Source organism: Cotesia glomerata, linkage group LG3 (assembly GCF_020080835.1).
Source record: "Cotesia glomerata isolate CgM1 linkage group LG3, MPM_Cglom_v2.3, whole genome shotgun sequence".
Classification (NCBI taxonomy): Eukaryota; Metazoa; Arthropoda; class Insecta; order Hymenoptera; family Braconidae; genus Cotesia; species Cotesia glomerata.
In genome coordinates this window covers 1,513,074-1,534,238 of record NC_058160.1, presented here as the reverse complement: position 1 = coordinate 1,534,238, position 21,165 = coordinate 1,513,074, and the positions used below count along the sequence as shown (strand labels likewise).

Genomic DNA, 21,165 nt, shown 5'->3' with positions numbered 1-21,165 from the left:
TAATTACGCAGTTGTTTCTACTCGCTTGTCAGTGATTTTGTCACTGATTGTATTAATGACTTCAATCTTCACTAATTTAATAGTGACTTTTCAGAAATCGTGAATATATAATACACATGTTATATGTGATTCCTTTTTTCACTGATTTGATAGCGCTTCCACTTAAATTATTAGTGGAATCTTCACTAATTTTCGAGTATTATTTGATATCGCTAATTAATTGTTGAAAACTACGATGCAGTCAATGAATTTCTCACTAAAATTACCTAATTTTATTTTTTCCAATTTAGTCGTAAATTTCATTTTATATTAATATATTTTCACTAATTTTATTTTAGACGGTACATTCTACAATGTAATTTTTATAAAATCTGTAATAATTACAATCTGAAACTGTAATTTTTCCAGTTTTCTTTTTTCCATGGAAAAAAACTTTTTTTTAGTAGGGTCGTTAATATTTTTAGATAAAATCTAAATCAATTATTGAATCATTAAAAACAAAAATTCTCAAGTTTTCTAAGCATTTAAAAAATAGATATGCAAAAATTCTCTCTTGAGTCACGTTGATTTTTTATCACTACAAAAAAACACAAATTTTACTCTACAAATTCTTTCTATTGTTTCTTTAATAAAAATAGTTAAAATCAACTCGCTTATTACTTATTTTTGTAAACGAACCCGCATGGAAGATAATAATACAAATTCCCCCTTCAGCAGTCAAACAGATAGCTAATCTCCGTACGTAGGAAATTACATGTTATCTTATCAATTCGCGTAGTCCAAGTAGTACACTATTTTATGCTTAAGTTTTATTCTTTACCCTTCGCAATAAATATCTTCTGTAATTTTTTCACCAGCTTTTAGTCCTTCAGTCTGTTAAACTAATCAATCATCCTTCAAATTGTAATTTACAATTTTGTGCATCAATTTCACATATTCAAGTCTTACTTTTAACTTAAAAAAAAAAAAAAAAAAAAAAAAATACTAACACATTTTTTTAATGAGAAACTCTTGATCTCTTAAAATACGTGTCAAAAACAATTATGGGAAAATAATTTCTTTAAAACCCAAACAGAAGCTTGGTTAACCACAGGGGCCATGTGTACTTAAAAATACACATACATAACATAAAATATATATGTATTTATATTTATGTTGTATATTATAGACGATAGCGGTTTCTTAAAAGACTAATTCTTGAGTGTTTTCCCGGTGCATCATCGCTTCACGTGCACTTAAAAGCACAGATGATTTTCATCCGACTGAGAAGCTCCCACAACTTCTACTAGCTTACTTAAACTTTCTCATTCTTCTTATAAATTTAAATATAAAATTCATTTTATTTTACCATTACTATTTTTTAACTTGGCAGAGTCTCCGCTTGTTAAAGTTAGACTATCAAAATTACCAGATGACCGTGAAATATTGCCACCACTTTGGACGTTCGTTTTAATCGATTACACCCAATCTTCTGCGTGAGATAAATTTAAAGTATATTTTAGATAATAAAATATACAAATGATCACTCACAATAAAAAATTGAAATATTTTTTATACATTCAATTCTCTAAAAAAAATATTTTTTATTTTTATTTATAATTTCTGAGATCCAATAAATAGATGAGAAAATTATCGAGCCTTAATAAATTCTTTTAAAAAAAAAATTTTTTTGTTAATTAATTCGAGCAATAAATTTTTCCAAGATTAAAACGCTAATTAATAAAAACTTGATAATGAAGTTTAAAATATATAATATATATTTTTAAGCGGCAAATGGTAAAGCGCATAATGAATAAAATGTTTATTTATTTTTAAAATTTATGTATGCCAGATACAGCAATGGACTTTCAATTTGCCGAGGGACGTGAGTGCGTTAATTGCGGTGCTATTTCCACCCCGTTATGGCGACGCGACGGCACAGGACATTATTTATGTAATGCATGTGGATTGTATCACAAGATGAATGGAATGAACAGGCCGCTAATAAAACCATCTAAACGCCTTGTAAGTATTAAATATTATTTTTTTTTTTTAATTATTTAAATTATCTTTACTAGAATTTTTACTATTTACATTTTATTGTAATTAAAGTCGCAAAAAATAATTATAAAAATACTTAAAAAAAAATTCAAATTGCGAACTTTGATTTTTTTCAAAATTTAAATTTTTCTTTCGCATTTTATAAAATTTTATTTTTTTTTAATATTATATTTTAGAATTGAAATATTCAATAGGAAAAAAATTATGTCAATTTTTTTGTGCGTGACTAAAATCATTTAAAAGAAAAATTTTTGTGCAAAGCAATTTTTTTTTTAATTATCACGCGAATGTGTTGTCACTTTTTAAATAAATTTTATGAGAGATAGGCTGTTGATTTAACGCGAAAAGTTTTTTACGCGCTAATTAAGCGATCTGATGCATTAAACTCGAGCAATTAGACTCTCTGAAGAAATTCAGAGTAGAATTGTAAAAATCAAATAATTTTTGTGTTAATAATTATTAAAGTACACTTTCTTTTAAAAAATAATAAAAAAGATTAAAAATAAAAAATTAATAATAAAAATTTTTGAAATTTAATTAATCATTTTTTTTTTTATAATCAAAATAAAAAATATTTCAAGGATAATGAAGAGAAGTAATAATACAAAAAAACACCTTTATTTATTTTATTATTAATCTGAATAATTGATAAACATTGCGGCTCGAATAATTGTCAATGGAACAGATTTCTGAATTCCAGACTGCAACGCGACGCCTTGGTCTCTGTTGTACCAATTGTGGTACACGAACAACGACCCTTTGGAGGCGCAACAACGAAGGGGAGCCTGTTTGCAACGCCTGCGGCCTTTATTTCAAGCTCCACGGGGTAAATCGGCCCCTCGCGATGCGCAAAGACGGCATTCAGACCAGAAAAAGAAAACCAAAAAAGACCTCAGACTCGACTGCTTCGAGAACTTCTACCAACGAGCACGAAACCTCTACTTCAACTACTTCATCGCCATCTAACGGTAATTTTTTAACTTCATTTCTTCTGAAGAATTTATCCGATTTTTATGTAATCTTCTCACAAATTTGTTATTAAAATGACAAATTTACTGTAAAAAATTTGCAGAATTAATAATTTTTAATTAATTTAACCTCTTTGGACTAAAATTCACTCCAACAAAAATTTTATTTATATTACTTATTACTATATTACTATAGTACTTATATTATTAATGGAAAAAAACCTACGGAGTAAATTTTGTATTTTTTTTTATTGGATAAAAATAAAAAAAAATTTTTAATATTTAATTAAAAATTACAAAATGCCTAATGATAGATTTTTAAAATGAATATAATCTTTTTTCTTTGTTTGATAGTTAATACAAATAAATTTAAATATTCAAAAAAAAAATTTTATCACTATTTTTTTTTAATTTTGACAAGTCGTATTTTTTGATAAATTTTCTCTGTAATAATTTGTGATTTTTTTTAAATTAAAAAATCATAAAAATTGAAATAAATCGGTTAATTTTAATAACATTAAAAAGTAATTAATTTTATTTGATTAAAAATAGTAAGTTTAATAATTTATTATTTTTAACTTTTCACGTTAATTTTTATCAAAAAAACTTAAAAACAAAATAATTATAAAAATTTCAACTTTAAAATTCAAATTTTCGTAAAAATATAATTAATTTTACAAACTTGAACTTGAGATTAATTTTTTGAATTTTTTTTCGAGAAATTCGGCATATAAAACTTTTAATAATTTATTATTTTTAACTTTTCACGTTAATTTTTATCAAAAAAACTTAAAAACAAAATAATTATAAAAATTTCAACTTTAAAATTCAAATTTTCGTAAAAATATAATTAATTTTACAAACTTGAACTTGAGATTAATTTTTTGAATTTTTTTTCGAGAAATTCGGCATATAAAACTTTTAATAATTTATTATTTTTAACTTTTTACGTTAAGTTTTACCAACAAAATAATTATTATAAAAATTTAAACTTTTAAGTCAAATTTTTGTAAAAAAACAAAATTTGACTTGTAAAAAAATTGTAAAAAAAAAATTTATCAAATTTTTGTAAAAATATAATTAATATTTACAAACAAACTCAAGATAAATTATTTGAATAACTTTTTGAGTAATTCGGTATATAAAGCTTGTTTAAGCTGATTAAAATTTATTTTAATGAAAAAATTCTATACTTGAATATTTTTCGGATAAAAATTAATTTTTACTTGGCAAAAAAATTCCAGATTAATTTTCTATCCAATAAACGGGAATAAAAATTGACTCTCAATTTTTTTAATGTGAAATCAAGGATATTTTACAAAAATAACTGATTTCAGACTTGAAAAGCAGTCAACAGCACCACCAATCCGAGTCAACGAAATCTTCATCCTCAGTACCGGCCGAGCGGCCCGTTTACCTCGGCCATACCCCCTTACTAGCTACCGGTGTGATACCGACCGTGAAAACAGAGCCTCGCAGCTGCGACGGGTTGATCGGACAGCCGTACTCTTCCTATTACCAACACCCACACCAACACCAGCTGGACACACCGACCAGCGAGCATCAACACCAACAGAGTTATTACAACGCACAAGAGACTTATCATCATCAACACCACGTAGCTTCTGCCGCAAAACTTCTTGCTTCGTCTTAGAAAAATTTGATCTTAGATTTTATTAATCCACTGCGTACTCTACGTTCAATAATAATGACAATGATAATTGCAATAATAATAATAATAAACAAAATAATGATTATTATAATAAACTATTACTCAATGTGTGATATCCTAAGTTATTTTTGCACACGTTATACATTTATATATTAATTATTAATTTAAGTTTTATTATTTTCATCATTTTTTATCCGCAAGATTTATTTGTAAATATTTAAAGCGATTAGAGACAATTGATTTACGTTTACCGATATTGAAAATTTTTTTATCGTAATCAAAATAGTGTATTTTGTACATAGCTTTTTACTATTTAATTATACTTTTTTTTTACGTAATTATAAGCTACTGAAATTTATCCAGCAATCAAAGTAGAGTTTAATTAGTTTGTAAGATTTTAAAAATGATAATTATTATTATACTATCAATAAATGATAATAAATAATCCATTTTTTGTGTACTTATATACAATAAATATGTTTAAAACTATCAATTTTTTTTTTATTTTATAAGAACTTCAAATTAACCGTTTATTAATAATTATTTACGCTGTTGAGAGAATTTTTTCAAGGACATATATATTTTAAATATAAAAAAAAACTATCAGAATTTTTGTCGCTTATTATTTAAAAATTCATTTTTTATTATTCTAAATGTTCAAAAATCTTAACTTTCAAAATATACTTTAATTTCATTGTTAAATATATTGTCGATAGGTAGCGAAAAATTATTTTAATTAAACATTTTTTTGGTATTTTATTGTCAATAGTAGAAAACATACGATTTTAGTAACAAGAAATTAATTCGTTGAAAATTTTATTTTTTTATCTGAAAAAATTGAAATTTTTCTCACGGTTAATTTTTTTGTGTTAAAAAAAAAGTTTTTATGATTAAAAAAAAAATATTTTAGTTGTAACCTGAATTTTGAGCCAAAATAATTTTTTCCTTCGAAAAAATCTATAAAACTTTTTTTCAACATTTAGCAAGAAAATTACTGTGAGAAAAATGTTTATTTCTTCAATTAAAAAAATAAAATTTTTCAAAAAGTTAATTTTTTATTCCAAAACATTACTCATTTTTTTGAAAACAAATTTTTTCTTAGTTCATTTAAATTTTTGATAAAGAATTAAGAAAAATTTTGCCGTAGCATAAAAACATTTTTAGAAATAAAAAAAAAATGTGATTCTATACAGAATTAAAAAAAGAATTTTCGGAATTAAAATGTGTTAACGCTTCATTTCTGAAAATTGCACGCCTCATAGCGCGAAGCGCGTGAGGTTGTGCTTTATACTCGACTCGACTCGTCAAGATCAAGCAATTTTGTGATCTTTAAATGCCTCTATCACAACCATATTACACACTGATAGAAGGATTTGTTTATAGTTAAAAAATATATGTTAATATTTAAAAAATCATTTATTAGAAGCCAATTTTTAGACTATTTTAAGATTTAAGTCTTAAAATAATTTTTAAATTAGTCTTAAAAAAATCTTAAAAAAAAATTTAGACTATTTTAAGATGGGCTAACAGCGACAGAGCCCCGGAACATTAAAACGGAACGTCTTAAAAAAGTCTTAAAATTGTCAGATAATAATTTTAAATTCAATTTAAAAACATCTTACTCAAAAATATTGCGGTTAGAAAGTCGTAAAATCGTCTAAAAATTAATTTTCACAACAAATTCGAAAACCAAATTTTCAAAAATCTGCTCTCGGATTTTTTTTTTTTTGGCGTCTTAAAATAGTCTTGGTTTGTGTCACGTTTAAGATCTTAAACGAACGACAATTTTAAGACAATTTTAAGACGATTTTTTTTTACACGGGAACCGTACAAAGCCAAACGAACTTTTCTTATTTGTCACGAGAAAACTATGGCGCCACTTGATCAAGCTAGATTTTTTTCAGACTGCGTGCGCATATGACAAGAAAATAGAGCGCCGATATTTAAAAAAAAAAATAAAAAATACTCTATAAGAAATTACTTAATTATAATTTTTTTTTTTTTTTTAATCAATTACACGATTAATTTTTTTCTTAAAAAATGAATGAGCGTTATGAGTTGTGCACTTTTGGATTTTCCAAACTTTTTTTTATCTAGTCGTCTTCGTCTTCGTCTTCATCTTCATCTTCATCATCTGGGATATAAGCATCTTCATAAGTTTCTAACTTCTCATCAGATAACACAGGATCAAGATGCGGTCTGATATCAATATTGAAGACTTTCAGAGCAAGAATTTCGCCGTAATCTTCACCATGCTTCAGATAAATCCCGACTCCACCCAAAGGAAAACTTGGAGTAAATGAAACTGGTCTCAGATCGAACAAAGGAAGAGTGTAATTTCCTTCAGTTGAAGCCAAACTTGACACCGTGAATTTAGAAAATTGATTAGGTTTTGAAACGGGTTCATTAATCGGAGATTTTGTCGGATCACCGAGGTCACCCGGATTCGTGTACTTTGTTCAGTAAGCAAGTACCACTAATTTGATATCGCTCCAACAGACTCACAGAATATATCCTCTTACCTTTGCTGTGAATACTCAGGCAATGGAGTAGGCGTATTGCGAACGGTGAACCATTGGGATCCTTCTGGATCCGTGTCCAGTTTTCCACTCTTGTAATCGACGAAGGTAGCTCGGACTTGTATCTCAACTGGGCTGTCGAAATCGCCTTCGTCTCCATGGTTTCAGCCTGGCGCCGGTGATTGCAAGATGATACGGCAGGACGATGTCGTCCAAGTTCACTGTTTGCTGATCCCAAGCAATGAAGGTGAAATCTTTTCCTCGTGTCAGCTTTCCTCCATTTTTTAATGCAAATGATTCCTGATAAGAAACGTAACTCAAGTAGACGAAATCTTCTAATAGGATCCATTCTTTACTAAAAATTTTTTCTTAAACCATAAATATAAAATTATAGAAGATAATTTTTGATCGAATGTTTTTTATCGCATTTTTAATGCGACCTTATTGAAAAGTACTAACACTTGATTGAGCAATTGCAGCTTCTTATAGATTTTTGATTGTTTCGATAAAAAAATATGAAGTAATATTTGAGAAAAACACATGACACTAATATTTTTTAACAATACATTTTTTATTTCAGAAGTTTACAAAACAGGAATATTTCTAATCACACATAAAAATTTCAAATTTTTTACAATCAATAAAAATATTGCATGGCATAAAACAAAAGTGATCAATTTATTATTTCATTAATTACCACACGGAAAAAAGTAAACTGTAAAATTCACTCAGATTTCGGTTAATTTTTATAGTTTCAAACAGTACAGCGGACATCGGGGTGGCAAAAATATAAATATTACAGAATTTAATGTACAAAGTGTAAAAGCCACAATTTATAATTTAATATCGAAAATAAGTGATTAATAGCTGTCAATATAGTAAATAACGACTCTCTTATCTTAAAAAATTACAGTTTCAAACAGTAAAAATTGCCGTTTCAATATATAGTCCATACTATGAGGAGAAGGGGGAACTCAGATGAGGAGAAGGAGGTCTCATACTGGGAGAATTTAACATTTAAAACAGTAAAAATTTTACTCTTAAAATATATATTTTACCAGTCCAAAAAAGTCAATAATTATAGTTTGATTTTTAGCGTTCCGTTTAAAATTTACCATTTTACTTTGAAAAAATTGACGTTGCTTGTATTAGAAATTTAGCAACTGTATTTTACACTTTTTACATATAATGCGATTATTATTTAGGTACGAAACGATAAAAATCAAAGTCAAAATTATTAATTATTATTTTTTAACATTTTCGTCATTCACATAGCGAATATTACTGTTTGAAATAGTATTTTCTTTCATGTAAAGAATAAATTGTAGCATTTAAATGATAAATATTACATAGTAATTATTAAAATCACGATTTTACTGCTTGAAATGATAATTTTTAGCAGTTGATCATTACTTATTATAAATCAACTATTATTCATTACAGTTTACTTTTTTTCGTGCATATCTTCGTCCTTTTTTTCTCTTATGAAAGTCGACCGATCGATCATGTTGCTGTGATAAACCTTTTTAATAAGCTCCGCAGTCATAAAATCGCCTCTCAGAATTATTAATCCACGATGCGAATTATCAAAGTAATCAGCCATGAAGTGATTAATCGGTTCGTCACACTGCTTAGTCCCCTTCACAGCCATTTCGTAAGTTCGATCCATGTAATCACCCGATAAAAAACTTATGAAACACTGATAATCCTCGGAGAAGCTGGCTTCTTGCGATCTTCTAAGTTCTCTCTGCTTAGCTTGAATTTTAGGTTCACCAAAAATGGATACTCTTCCTTGGGTAGACAATCTGCATTCCGGTTTCAAATCCTTTACACACTGACTAAATGCCCTGTCACCGATTGTTACTAGCAACATTTTACCACGATGCATCTCGATTGTGTCGTTCAAAGACCAATTCTGGACCAAGAGGTCATCATTAGCACGCAGATAATCATCTAGAGTTGGGCAAAAGCTTGTTACAGAAGAATTTACGGAATATAACGATGAAAACACAATTTCTCCGGGATTTTTTTTTAAAAATGCTCTTATTGTTATTATTACTTCTTCGAATGTCATCTTCAAATCATGCAAATTTGTGTGAACTTTTAATTTGTTGGATTCATCAACATGAAGGCCGAATTCGAAACTTCGTATACCATTGACTAGTTGATCAGAAAGATCCGTATCTTGGGTACGATGACTAGCTATGTGGCAATTAACGGAATCGTGGGTTCCGGCTATCGCAAGATTGTTCAACTTCCGTCCGTCCCGAAAATTTGTTATATATTCACTAAGATCGGTAAAACTCTCATAATAGTATTCTCTGCATTTTTTAGAACATCCTTCGATAAGATTTACAGTGAGTAAATTTAAGATTAAAATAAATAATTCTAACTTCCACATTTTTTAACAAAAAATTGAGAAATGTGTAATCTGTATCGAGTGGCTAACTTTAACTGACAATTGAGAATTTAATCACATGAATCACGAATTATGAACAGTTACCAAAAAATAGCGCTTAATTCTTTCAGAGTGCTATTAAGTTTTTATTGACTTTTAACCAATAGACAATTTTTTCTTCAATGGCTTATTTATTAATAACTTTTTTTACGATAACAGATTCACTTTTAGGCCATTTATTGTTTTAAAAATGATAAAGAGCAGTGCAGAATATTTTTTTTTAACGACAAAATTATTTACCTGTAAAAAATTCCTCTGATTTGGCCTTATAGGGATCGATTTGGTCACATATTCGCTTATCCAGCTACTTATGCGAATAAAAAAAAATATGTGTGTGTGTATCTGAGTACACGGGTAAGAAGTGAAACTTCTTTATGACTTATAATTTTTCTACTATTTACAACTTCACAGAAATTGGGTAGATGAGGCTTAAGAAAAAAAAATTTTTCCGGATTAAATTAAAACTATTTTAGTATTATAGACATGCATACAAATAATATGAGTAATTCATATTATCATTACTCTTATTATAATTATTGTATTTCATAAATTATGATCACATCGTAATTACCATTGTTGTCATTATTTATACTCTGCCATTATTTAATCTAAAAAGTAGTTAATCAGTTTACAAAAATTACATAACGAACTTTAATATTGATATTTTATGTGATAACTTAGTAAAAATAATTCAAAGCAGATATTTAATAACTTACTCAATTACACAAGTTATGAGTAAATAATTGGAGTTATCTATTTAAAGTAATACAATTATATGATGACAGTGAATCTTGTAGACATGCAATGATTTTATAGAATTCAAAATCAATAAATCAATCATTAGAAACGAATAATTAAAAAAGATGTACGTATACGTATCGTGACGATTTTTTTTCACATTGCCATAAAATTTCTCTCATACGTCGATAAAGAAGTTTCACTTCAAAAATATTTTATTTTCAATTTTATATGTTTTCAATTATTTATACTTCAATCAAGATGAATTACATGAAAATTGGTTTAGTAATTGATTGGACTACAAATTAATGCCAGATAAGTTTCTTAATAAAGTCACAAAGAGATTTTTACTTTAGAACTTAACAACTCAAACTTGACTCTCCTTCTTCTTCTAGTGAGACAATTTAGCGACCATGCGCCATCTGTTGGAGATTTTCATAAGTACAATGAAGAGAAAAAAAATTCAAAATTAGGAAATTCATAACTAAAATTTTAAAGCAAAATACACGGAAAGAAGTAAACTGTAATAAATAACAGTCAATTAATAATAAGTAATGATTAACTGCTAAAAATTACCATTTCAAACAGTAAAATCGTGATTTTAATAATCACTATGTAATAACTATCATTTAAATGCTACAATTTATTCTTTACATGGAAGAAAATACTATTTCAAAAAGTAATATTCGCTATGTGAATGTTGAAAATTTTGAAGTATAATAATTAATAATTTTGACTTTGATATTTATCATTTCGTACCTAAAAAATAATCGCATTATATGTAAAAAGTATAGAATACAGTTGCTAAATTTCTAATACAAGCAACGTCAATATTTACAAAGTAAAATGGTAAATTTTAAAGCAACGCTAAAAATCAAACTGTAATTATTAACTTTCTTGGACTGGTAAAATATATATTTAAAGAGTAGAATTTTTACTGTTTCAAATGTTAAATTCTCCCAGTGTGAGAACTCCTTCTCCTCATCTGAGTTCCCTCTTCTCCTCATAGTACGGACTATATATTGAAACGGCAATTTTTACTGTTTGAAACTGTAATTTTTTGAGATGAGAGAGTCGTTATTTACTATAGTGACAGCTATTAATCACTTATTTTCGATATTAAATTACAAATTGTGGCTTTTACACTTTCTACATTGAGTTCTGTACACGGAAAAAAGTAAAGTGTAATAAATAATAGTCGATTTATAATAAGTAATGATCAACTGCTAAAAATTACCATTTCAAACAGTAAAATCGTGATTTTAATAATCACTATGTAATAACTATCATTTAAATGCTACAATTTATTCTTTACATGGAAGAAAATACTATTTCAAAAAGTAATATTCGCTATGTGAATGTTGAAAATTTTGAAGTATAATAATTAATAATTTTGACTTTGATATTTATCATTTCGTACCTAAAAAATAATCGCATTATATGTAAAAAGTATAGAATACAGTTGCTAAATTTCTAATACAAGCAACGTCAATATTTACAAAGTAAAATGGTAAATTTTAAAGCAACGCTAAAAATCAAACTGTAATTATTAACTTTCTTGGACTGGTAAAATATATATTTAAAGAGTAGAATTTTTACTGTTTCAAATGTTAAATTCTCCCAGTGTGAGAACTCCTTCTCCTCATCTGAGTTCCCTCTTCTCCTCATAGTACGGACTATATATTGAAACGGCAATTTTTACTGTTTGAAACTGTAATTTTTTGAGATGAGAGAGTCGTTATTTACTATAGTGACAGCTATTAATCACTTATTTTCGATATTAAATTACAAATTGTGGCTTTTACACTTTCTACATTGAGTTCTGTACACGGAAAAAAGTAAAGTGTAATAAATAATAGTCGATTTATAATAAGTAATGATCAACTGCTAAAAATTACCATTTCAAACAGTAAAATCGTGATTTTAATAATCACTATGTAATAACTATCATTTAAATGCTACAATTTATTCTTTACATGGAAGAAAATACTATTTCAAACAGTAATATTCACTATGTGAATGTCGAAAATGTTAAAGTATAATAATTAATAATTTTGACTTTGATATTTATCATTTCGTACCTAAAAAAATATCGCATTATATGTAAAAAGTATAAAATACAGTTGCTAAATTTCTAATACAAGCAACGTCAATATTTTCAAAGTAAAATGATAAATTTTAAACGCAACGCTAAAAATTAAACTATAATTTGGACTTTCTTGGATTGGTAAAATATATATTTAAAGAGTAGAATTTTTACTGTTTCAAATGTTAAATTCTCCCAGTGTAAGACCCCCTTCTCCTCATCTGAGTTCCCCCTTCTCCTCATAGTATGGACTATATATTGAAACGGCAATTTTTACTGTTTGAAACTGTAATTTTTTAAGATGAGAGAGTCGTTATTTACTATAGTGACAGCTATTAATCACTTCTTTTCGATATTAAATTACAAATTGTGGCTTTTACACTTTCTACATTAAGTTCTGTAATATTTATATTTTTGCCACCCCGATGTCCGTTGTACTGTTTGAAACTTTAAAAATTAATCGGAATCCGAGTAAATTTTACAGTTTACTTTTTTCCGTGTAGAACTCTGAAAACTTTTAAGAATTTTTAACGCATAACAATTTATAAAAAAATAAATTTCTAGGAAAATTGGTTTATTATTACATCCAAAGTACAATTCACTATACTATGGTCTACATTTCTTTTACAAACTAAAAAGTTTACATAAACTTCTAATATTATTGTAATTTTGACATAAAATTAGCTACATCTGATATTGGATCATAATGAGTTCCAACATCCCAGCCTTTTTTAGAGTAATTATAATGATTACTGTCAATAATATGGTCGATCATCTCCTGAGTTGGAAAGTCTGTCAAAAGGATGATCAGCGCCCGATGAGGATTCACAAACGTATTAGCGACTCGTACGTTCATCGGTATTGAACAATATAAGCTACCCGATCCTTTTACCGCGACCCTATATATAACTGATCCTCTACTTTCTTTTATAGCAATAATATTTACAAAGCATTTACGGTTTTCAAAAAAACTGGCGTCTTGTAGTCTCGTGAATTCAATAGCTTTCATGTCTTCTAGCGCATAATTCTTATGTAATACCTTAAAGTCTGATGATACTCGACAGCGTGAATTTAAGTTGACAACACAATTTTGAAAGGACCAATCGTTGATCGTCGCAAACAGAATTTTTCCACGATAATCTTTAATTTTGGCAATCAGTGACCAATTTTCGAGCATATTTGGCTTTAGATAATTCTTCAGTATCTCACAGACACTTTTGGAAGAGTTATATGGCATTATGTGAGCCTCATTCATCAAGACAATCAGGAATTCTTCGGGATGATCAGTAAGAAATTGGATAAAAGTATTCAAAATGTCGCCAAACATTTTATTAGCAAAGCGCATACCATCTTGAACTGCTAATTCGTCGGAATATACCCTAACAGTGATGTCAAAAACTCTTACACCGAATTCCAGTTGATCATTGATGTTCAAATTTTGATGACTTTCGATTGCAGATGATTGTGTTCCGATCAGCGCAATGTCGCTCATGTTCCTGTCATCTGGCAGGAGCTTCAAAAATTCAGCGCGAGTTGAGTGAGGCTTGAAATTGTAAGTCTTACATGCGGACCAGCAGCCATTTGTGCCAATCATGTGTAGCAGTAGAAACTGTATTAGAATTTTCCACATTTTGCATAAAAATATTTAAGAAAAATGAAATTGAAAATATTACTTTGATGTAGCAAGTGTTGTTAAACCAAATCGAAACTGACGAAGTGTTTTTAGGTAGCCGGAAATTATTATGTATATCGATATGATGTTATCATAAAAAGTTTTATGTTTGGAACTTTTGAAGATATCGAAGGTAATAACCCTCAATTTATAGAACGGAAGTCTATAAAAAGATGTTTTTAATATATTTATATAATAAGTAATATAGTTTCGTCTTACTGGAAAATTTCGTTCTTTAAAAATAATTTATTTACCAATCAAGTTTTCATATAAAATTTATAATCAATAAAAATTTTTTTGTATAGACCTTTTTTTATAATACAAAATTTAACTGTAAGAAAAAATCATCATTACTGAGAGAAAAAAAAATTTTTTTTTAAATTAGTATTGTTGGGACAAGAAATTAATTTGGTGAAAATTTTAAACAATTTTATTTCTTATTACAACATTTTTTACAAGACAAAAAATTTTTCTTACGCAGATTTATATTAATATTAAATTTAACGTATTATGTTTATAATTTAAAATTTTTAGTTTTAATTCAGATTTTGGTATTCTTTATTTTTTTTTCATTATTATTTCATAATTATATATACGTGACTGAATAAAGTAGTCAGTACTTGTCTCGGATAGCTTAACTGGTAGAGCCCTTGGCGCGTAACCGAGAGATCTGGGTTCGATTCCCAGTCTGGGCTGTCTGATTACTTTTCAATTACGGAAAAATTCCCACTGAGTAGGTCCCCCCCTTTCCCCTATCCGTTCTTTCCCAACTACCTTAAAAATTTGCTTTGATATGGCATAATCATTAATAATTCAGTATTCAAACCCTTCAAAATTCAGCTTCGAAAATTGATAATTATAATTTTTGGAATGAGTATCCGAACAAAAACAGTTTCACTGTAAAAAAATCACGCCAAGTCCACGTTCATAAGACTATTAAGAAAAAAAAATTTTATTTCTTTACAAAAAGATATGAAATAAAAAATTAAAAAATCTAAGTAACCGATATGGTTGTATATGATTTTCGGAAATTAAAAAAAATTTTGTTGTAAATTTAAAAATTAAAAGAAACAATTTTGGAATGTATTTAGTGTGCGTGGTTACGAAAAATTTCACTTTTTATGAAATTCCTAAAATCTATCTGCTAGGACTTTTAAAAAAAATTGAAGTACACAACGACATAAAACAGATTAAAAAAATTTATTATCACTAAATAACATTCGTACCAAAGAATTAAACCCTAAAATCTAATTTTATAATAAACATTTCTTAATTATATGAACATATCAACGTTCTAATTAGCAAATTGTCGAACTCTAGTTTAGAGAATCTTCCGAGAATTTATACGAAAAAACAATTGATTCAAAATTTAATATCACTTTAAAAAACCATTTAATCATTAATATCTAATAGAGGTATAATATTTTGGTTTAGATCATCTAAATAATTTATAATCGGACTATTTCTGTATCAAAATGTTAAAAAATTACCATCTAAAAAAATAAGGAGTTAGACAAATTGCTAATTAGACCTTCGATATATTACATATAAACAGTAATATTAAAATTAAAATTTATGTAAAGTTTCAAAGACATTTTATTAATGTAATCTCTAATATAAATATGTTTTTTCATCTGGCCAGTTGATTTTAATTAAATTATCTATCTACACGGAAAGAAAAATATAAGAACTATTCCCATAATTTTATGGGAACAGTTCCCAGGCAATTATAGGAACTGTTCCCATAAATTATGGGAACGACAAAAAATCGTTCAGATTTTTTCGAACGACCTTTTAATATTCAAATTAAAATTCTATGCATTTTTTTTTATTTAGTACAATAATCGATAAAAATACATCACGAGATGAAGGTTGAAAGATAAATTTTAAATACATTTTTCTTTTAGAATGCATATATTTAGTAGAAAATTTATATTCATAAATTTAAATTATTTATCGTTTCTTTGGCGATTTATTCGTTTTATTTAAATAATAGATTTCTTATATTAAAACGCTTAAGTAAGAGATTAATGTAATTAACTAATTGCATACAGCCTTTCCTCATGGTAAAACTTCTAAATGATCGTCTCATTATTTGAGGCGTTAAATTTCATTGACAAGGCAATAGTCTGTTTTAACAAATTGTCTGTTTTTAATTGTGAAAAAAAAATAATTGAGGTTCTAATTAGGCTGCACTCGGTTGTAAAATTTTGGAAAAAGAAAAAAAAACGATAGTGTAATTGTAATAAAAAATAAAATTTATCGGCACCGACAATGAAACTAAGAATTATTTATGTAAATATTATTTCACTGGGTGGAGAACATCGGAGCGATTTGTTTGACTACTCCCACCCAACCCCTTTTCACATCCACTTACCTACCCCTAAGTGGAATCACAACCTAACTGGTCATAGGAATATGTCGACATTTATTCACATTCCGATCAGGTAACAGTGTCAGAGATTTACTCCTGGTATAGTTAAATCATGGGTAAGAGAACAGCACAATTGATAATTGATATTATTTTTTTTATTGATATCTTTATGAATAATTTGAATTGCGTAGGACGCACTTTACCGAGCCCAGTGGCGTGCAAAGTTTGTGGTGATCGTTCCTACGGAAAACATTACGGTGTTTATTGTTGTGATGGTTGTTCATGTTTTTTCAAAAGGTCTGTTCGACGCGGAGTCATCTATACTTGTATAGGTAATTTTGATTTTTTATTTTATTGTAATAAAATAAAAGATTAGACTCCTTCAAAAATAAAGCTTTTGAATTTTTTGTGAAACTAGAACGAGACAATGTACTATAAATGTCAAACAGGCCATTTAAAAATTTAGAATCAAAAATTTGCATTCTAAATTACTCAGTATTATAACATGTTACTATTGAAAAATTAGCTTTTAAATATTGCTCTTTGATCCTATTATTGTTCTTATTCTCATAAATAGTACAGTACTATTGAATTTTGCAACTATATTATTTAATCATTCAAAATTATTAACTTCCTTAAAATATGATGATTTTGGTCTTCTATATTTAATATTGTTATACGTGTACTTTATTATAAAAATTATGTATATTATTGTCACTCGGCTATTTTGCCTTGACATAAAAATTGAATAAATAAATAATATAATATTAATTAATATTACAACATATATGTGCAATAATTATTTTGAAGAAAATTAAAATTGTGAGGATTGTTCTTCAGTTTTTATTTTTATGGCTATTTTGGTCTCAATATTATTTTGTATGTTGACTTTTAATAATTGAATTATGGTAGTGAATTTTTTTTTAACTTCCAAGTGAAAATTTTCTTAAAAAAAGAATTCTTAATGAAAAAAAAATTTTTTTTTTAAATTAAGCTGGCAATGGAAATTGTTCGATAGACAAAGCTAGAAGAAATTGGTGTCCGCATTGCCGGCTAAAAAAATGTTTCGCCGTAGAAATGAATATAACAGGTAAATTTTTAAAACTACAACTTATAACTAGGTTCAATATTTTCACCGTAATTTCTTAATTAAGATTCATAATAAATGATTCAAATTTTCTCTACTTACAAAAATTTTTAAGAAAAAATTATAAGAGATATTTTTTTTTTATAAAATTAAATTTTGAACAACTTTTATTATACGAAAAATATTTCCGCCTCAATTGCAAAAATTAGAAACTAATAATTATTAATTGTTACTTTGAAATTAAGGCAAAAATCCTAGCCTCACTTATAATTATAAACTATAATTAAAAATATTATTAATTCATTAGATAACAGATATAAAAAAAAATAAGGTAGTGAGATTTTGACGTTAGAGTGTTGGACTTGGACTTGAGCAAACAAGTGGCCGTGCGACGACAGACACGTGCTTGATCATACGACAAAGAAGTGTCAACAGTTATAATTGACAACCGACCACAAACTTACCTGTCAGAATCGCTGTTACGCAAATAAAATAGTTACTGTTTTCTGTAGATAAATGATAAAGCGATTTTTACTTTTTACTTTTTCATTTTTATAGTTCAAAAATTATAATACATAAAAAATTTTCTATGTAATTCTATACTACATTAAACCCAAAAGAAAAAAAAAAGTTTGGAAAATCCAAAAGTGCACGACTCATAACGCTCATTTAATTATGAAATATTAACCCTAGACTGGTCACCCTATGAGCGTGACGCCGCGCTCAATTATATTTTGTTCATTACATCTTCAATATTTACTAAAATTATTCAAAAAAATTTGAATTTGTTCCTTGAACATTTTAGAATATATTAATAATTTTTTCAAACATCTTCGAAAACGTTAAATTGCTGAAAAAAAATTTGCGGGGCTTTCCTCATCGCTTGACCAGAGTCGTAAGTAGTTTTTTGTCCGCGGCGTTGCCGTAAACACCTCTAGTCTCTGCCTGTCAAACGTGTATGAACTGGCAACACTGTACGCTCTAAAAGCATTGCGGCAAATCCCTCATCACTCGACCAAAGTCGTTAGGTCGCGTTTGTTGACCAGTCTAGGGTTAATAAAATAAAGACGTTGAAAAAAAATTTATAAAAAAGCTAAAATAACGCAAGCGCCTTTAGTGGGATAAATGTTCACAATATATATGTATAGTTATATACAGTTTTTTGGTTTTTGTTTTAATTTATTAATTTTACATTAACGACACTGAATTAATTAGCCATTCGCATTCGGTAACCTACAATTCTCTCAAAGAATTTATAAAAAAAAAATGTAACTCAATTAATGCATTTTTTCGCAAGTTACAATGTTTTCAGAGTTTCGTACATGACAGACAGGAAAATTTTTTGACCTATTTTTATGTTTTTTTCCATTTCTATTGTACTAAATGAATTTTAGTTTTTTTTTTTAACTTCCCGCTAAGAAAATTGAAAATTTTCAAAAATCGGGAAGTTATTGGTTTTACCCCGTTTTTCGAAAATCGAGTTTTCATCAGATCTCGACGTTTTAAAGTCCTAGGAAGCTTTCCTGACTATTCCCGCGAGGGTGTCACTATGTCTGTATGTATGTGTGTGTGTAAGTATGTAAACCTCTTATAACTTTTGAACGGTTGAACCGATTTCATCGCGGTTGGTGGCATTCGAAAGGGCTTCGCCAAACTTAGATTTCCTGTTAATTTGAACCTATTCTGAATGATAGATTTTGAGAAATTTGGAGAAATCTAAAAAAAAGTAGGAAAAAAAATTTTTTCTGAAGTGGTTTTTTTGGGATAACTTTTAAACGGCTCAACCGATCGATTCCAAAAACTAATCAGCTCTCAACCTTAAAAACCACGTCGATCACCGCCAATCCGGTCAAAATCGGTTGATTCGTTCGAGAGATATCGTGAACGAAAAAAAACCGAAAAAAGTGTTTTTTCAGAGTTACTCCGAAATTTCTAGTTTGACCAATTGAAACTTAGAAATTCTTTATGAGGCTTAAAAAACTGCGTAGAATGCCGCCAACCGCGTAAAAATCGGTTCATTCATTCAAAAGTTATTGCGGTATGAACATTCAAAAAATAGTGTTCTATGAAACTTCTATCAGACTTTTGAGCTCAAAGAGCTCAAAAGCATAGAAAAGGTATCTTTTTGAGCTCGGAGAGCTTAAAACAACACACAGATTGTACTTTTGAGCTCGAAGAGCTCAAAAAAGCGGCCAGGTATTAACGGAATTAGCGGGAAGTTGCAGGGATGGCCTTTAGGGTCAACCGTTTTCCTAATTTTTTTAAATGATTTTTAATTTCAATCTTTTTAAGCGGTTCAAGAAGAACGGGGACCTCGGATAAAAGTCAGACATAGAATTCCATCTGTTTGGACACAAAGAGAATCAGTTAGTAACATCATTAGCTTAAACAGTAATTTTTCCTTCGGAATAAGTGACTATAAGCACCAAGAACCTGCTCTTGCATCGAATTCTATGATATTAAGTCCTGTGGCGACCAAAATTGTAACATCTGGTAAGAAATTGAAGCTAATTTAAATTATTAAGAAGTTATACACTGATAAAAAAATTGACTCGACTCAAGAGCCAAATTCTTGAACCAAGAATTCCATTTTGAAGAAAATGATTTTCTTGAGTCAAGAGAATAAATTCTTGACTCAAGAAAAATTTCTTAGACCAAGAATAATTTCTTAGCTCAAGAATTTATTCTCTTGACTCAAGAAAATCATTTTCTTCAAAATGGTATTCCTGGTTCAAGAGTTTGGCTCTTGAGTCAAGTCAATTTTATCAGTGTACACACTTTGAAATTACTAAATCATTAATATAAATAAAAACAATAATTGGAAATAAATAAATTAAAATATTTTATGATTCAGAGGAAACACTGCAGTACGAAATAGTGGCAGAAATATTTCTGTCATCAATTCGTAACGCTCGAAAACACAAATATTTTTCAAAAATAAATCCGACGTCACAAAATACAATCCTCCGTAATAATTGGTCAGCGTTATTCATTCTTCACTTATCAACATGGCCGATAGACTTTACGACGCTAGAAATTACCAGTTCTACGGGCAATAAAAGTATAATTAGATACTTATCGTCAGCGCGATCGACTATTACTAAGTTACAGCTCGATCAAATTGAATTATCGTGTCTGGAAACTTTTACTCTCTGTTCAGGTAATAAATTTAAAAATTTATTTTTTTTTCTTGCCTTATATTATAATTTATAGAATTTTTTATATATTTTAATGAAAAAAAATTTTTATTTTTTTAGAATTCACTGAAAATCCTGAAGCGATCGAAATAATTAATATTGCAAAAAATTCAGCATTGCAATTGTTAATCACTCATTTGCAGAATCGGCTAAATTCCAACAATAGGTTAGCGGAAATTATTTTTGTTCTACCGATTTTATTCACTTGCTGTTCAAAAGAATTGTCTGCGGCATTGTTCACACCTATTATTGGCGACGTTTCACTCGAGCAGGTTATCGCTTCTATCCAATAAAAAATTTTAATTATTAATTATTAACTATAACTGTAATAAAGTAATCTTAAAAATTTTCCTG

At 27.9% G+C, this 21,165-nt stretch overlaps 3 protein-coding genes across 5 annotated transcripts in view; 2 read left to right on the top strand and 1 right to left on the bottom strand.

Moving 5' to 3' along the window:
• LOC123261171 (GATA-binding factor A-like) overlaps positions 1-4,824 on the top strand; it is a 69,175-nt gene extending 64,351 nt beyond the window's left edge. For 2 of the 3 annotated variants that reach the window (XM_044722686.1, XM_044722685.1), the window contains 3 exons: positions 1,832-2,004; positions 2,726-3,008; positions 4,346-4,821. In XM_044722686.1, coding sequence (XP_044578621.1) covers positions 1,832-2,004; positions 2,726-3,008; positions 4,346-4,662 — 773 coding nt within the window. In that variant the 3' untranslated portion in view covers positions 4,663-4,821. Of the gene's footprint in view, positions 1-1,831; positions 2,005-2,725; positions 3,009-4,345 lie in introns of all 3 variants that reach the window. The other variant, XM_044722687.1, reaches the window with a different exon arrangement.
• Positions 4,825-6,779: 1,955 nt separating this feature from the next.
• Positions 6,780-7,550, bottom strand: LOC123261259. Its single transcript, XM_044722825.1, has 2 exons — positions 7,203-7,550; positions 6,780-7,140 (listed from the first exon to the last, which is right to left on the bottom strand). Exons 1-2 carry the CDS (start codon positions 7,546-7,548, stop codon positions 6,992-6,994), a joined length of 495 nt encoding a protein of 164 aa, XP_044578760.1. The 5' UTR covers positions 7,549-7,550; the 3' UTR covers positions 6,780-6,991.
• Positions 7,551-16,415: 8,865 nt separating this feature from the next.
• LOC123260993 (nuclear receptor subfamily 2 group E member 1) lies at positions 16,416-21,139 on the top strand. The gene is made up of 6 exons (XM_044722415.1): positions 16,416-16,643; positions 16,719-16,859; positions 17,522-17,617; positions 19,907-20,107; positions 20,469-20,774; positions 20,872-21,139. The coding sequence occupies exons 1-6, from the start codon at positions 16,640-16,642 to the stop codon at positions 21,102-21,104; spliced, it is 981 nt and encodes a 326-aa protein (XP_044578350.1). The 5' UTR covers positions 16,416-16,639; the 3' UTR covers positions 21,105-21,139.
• The last annotated feature ends 26 nt before the right edge of the window (positions 21,140-21,165 follow it).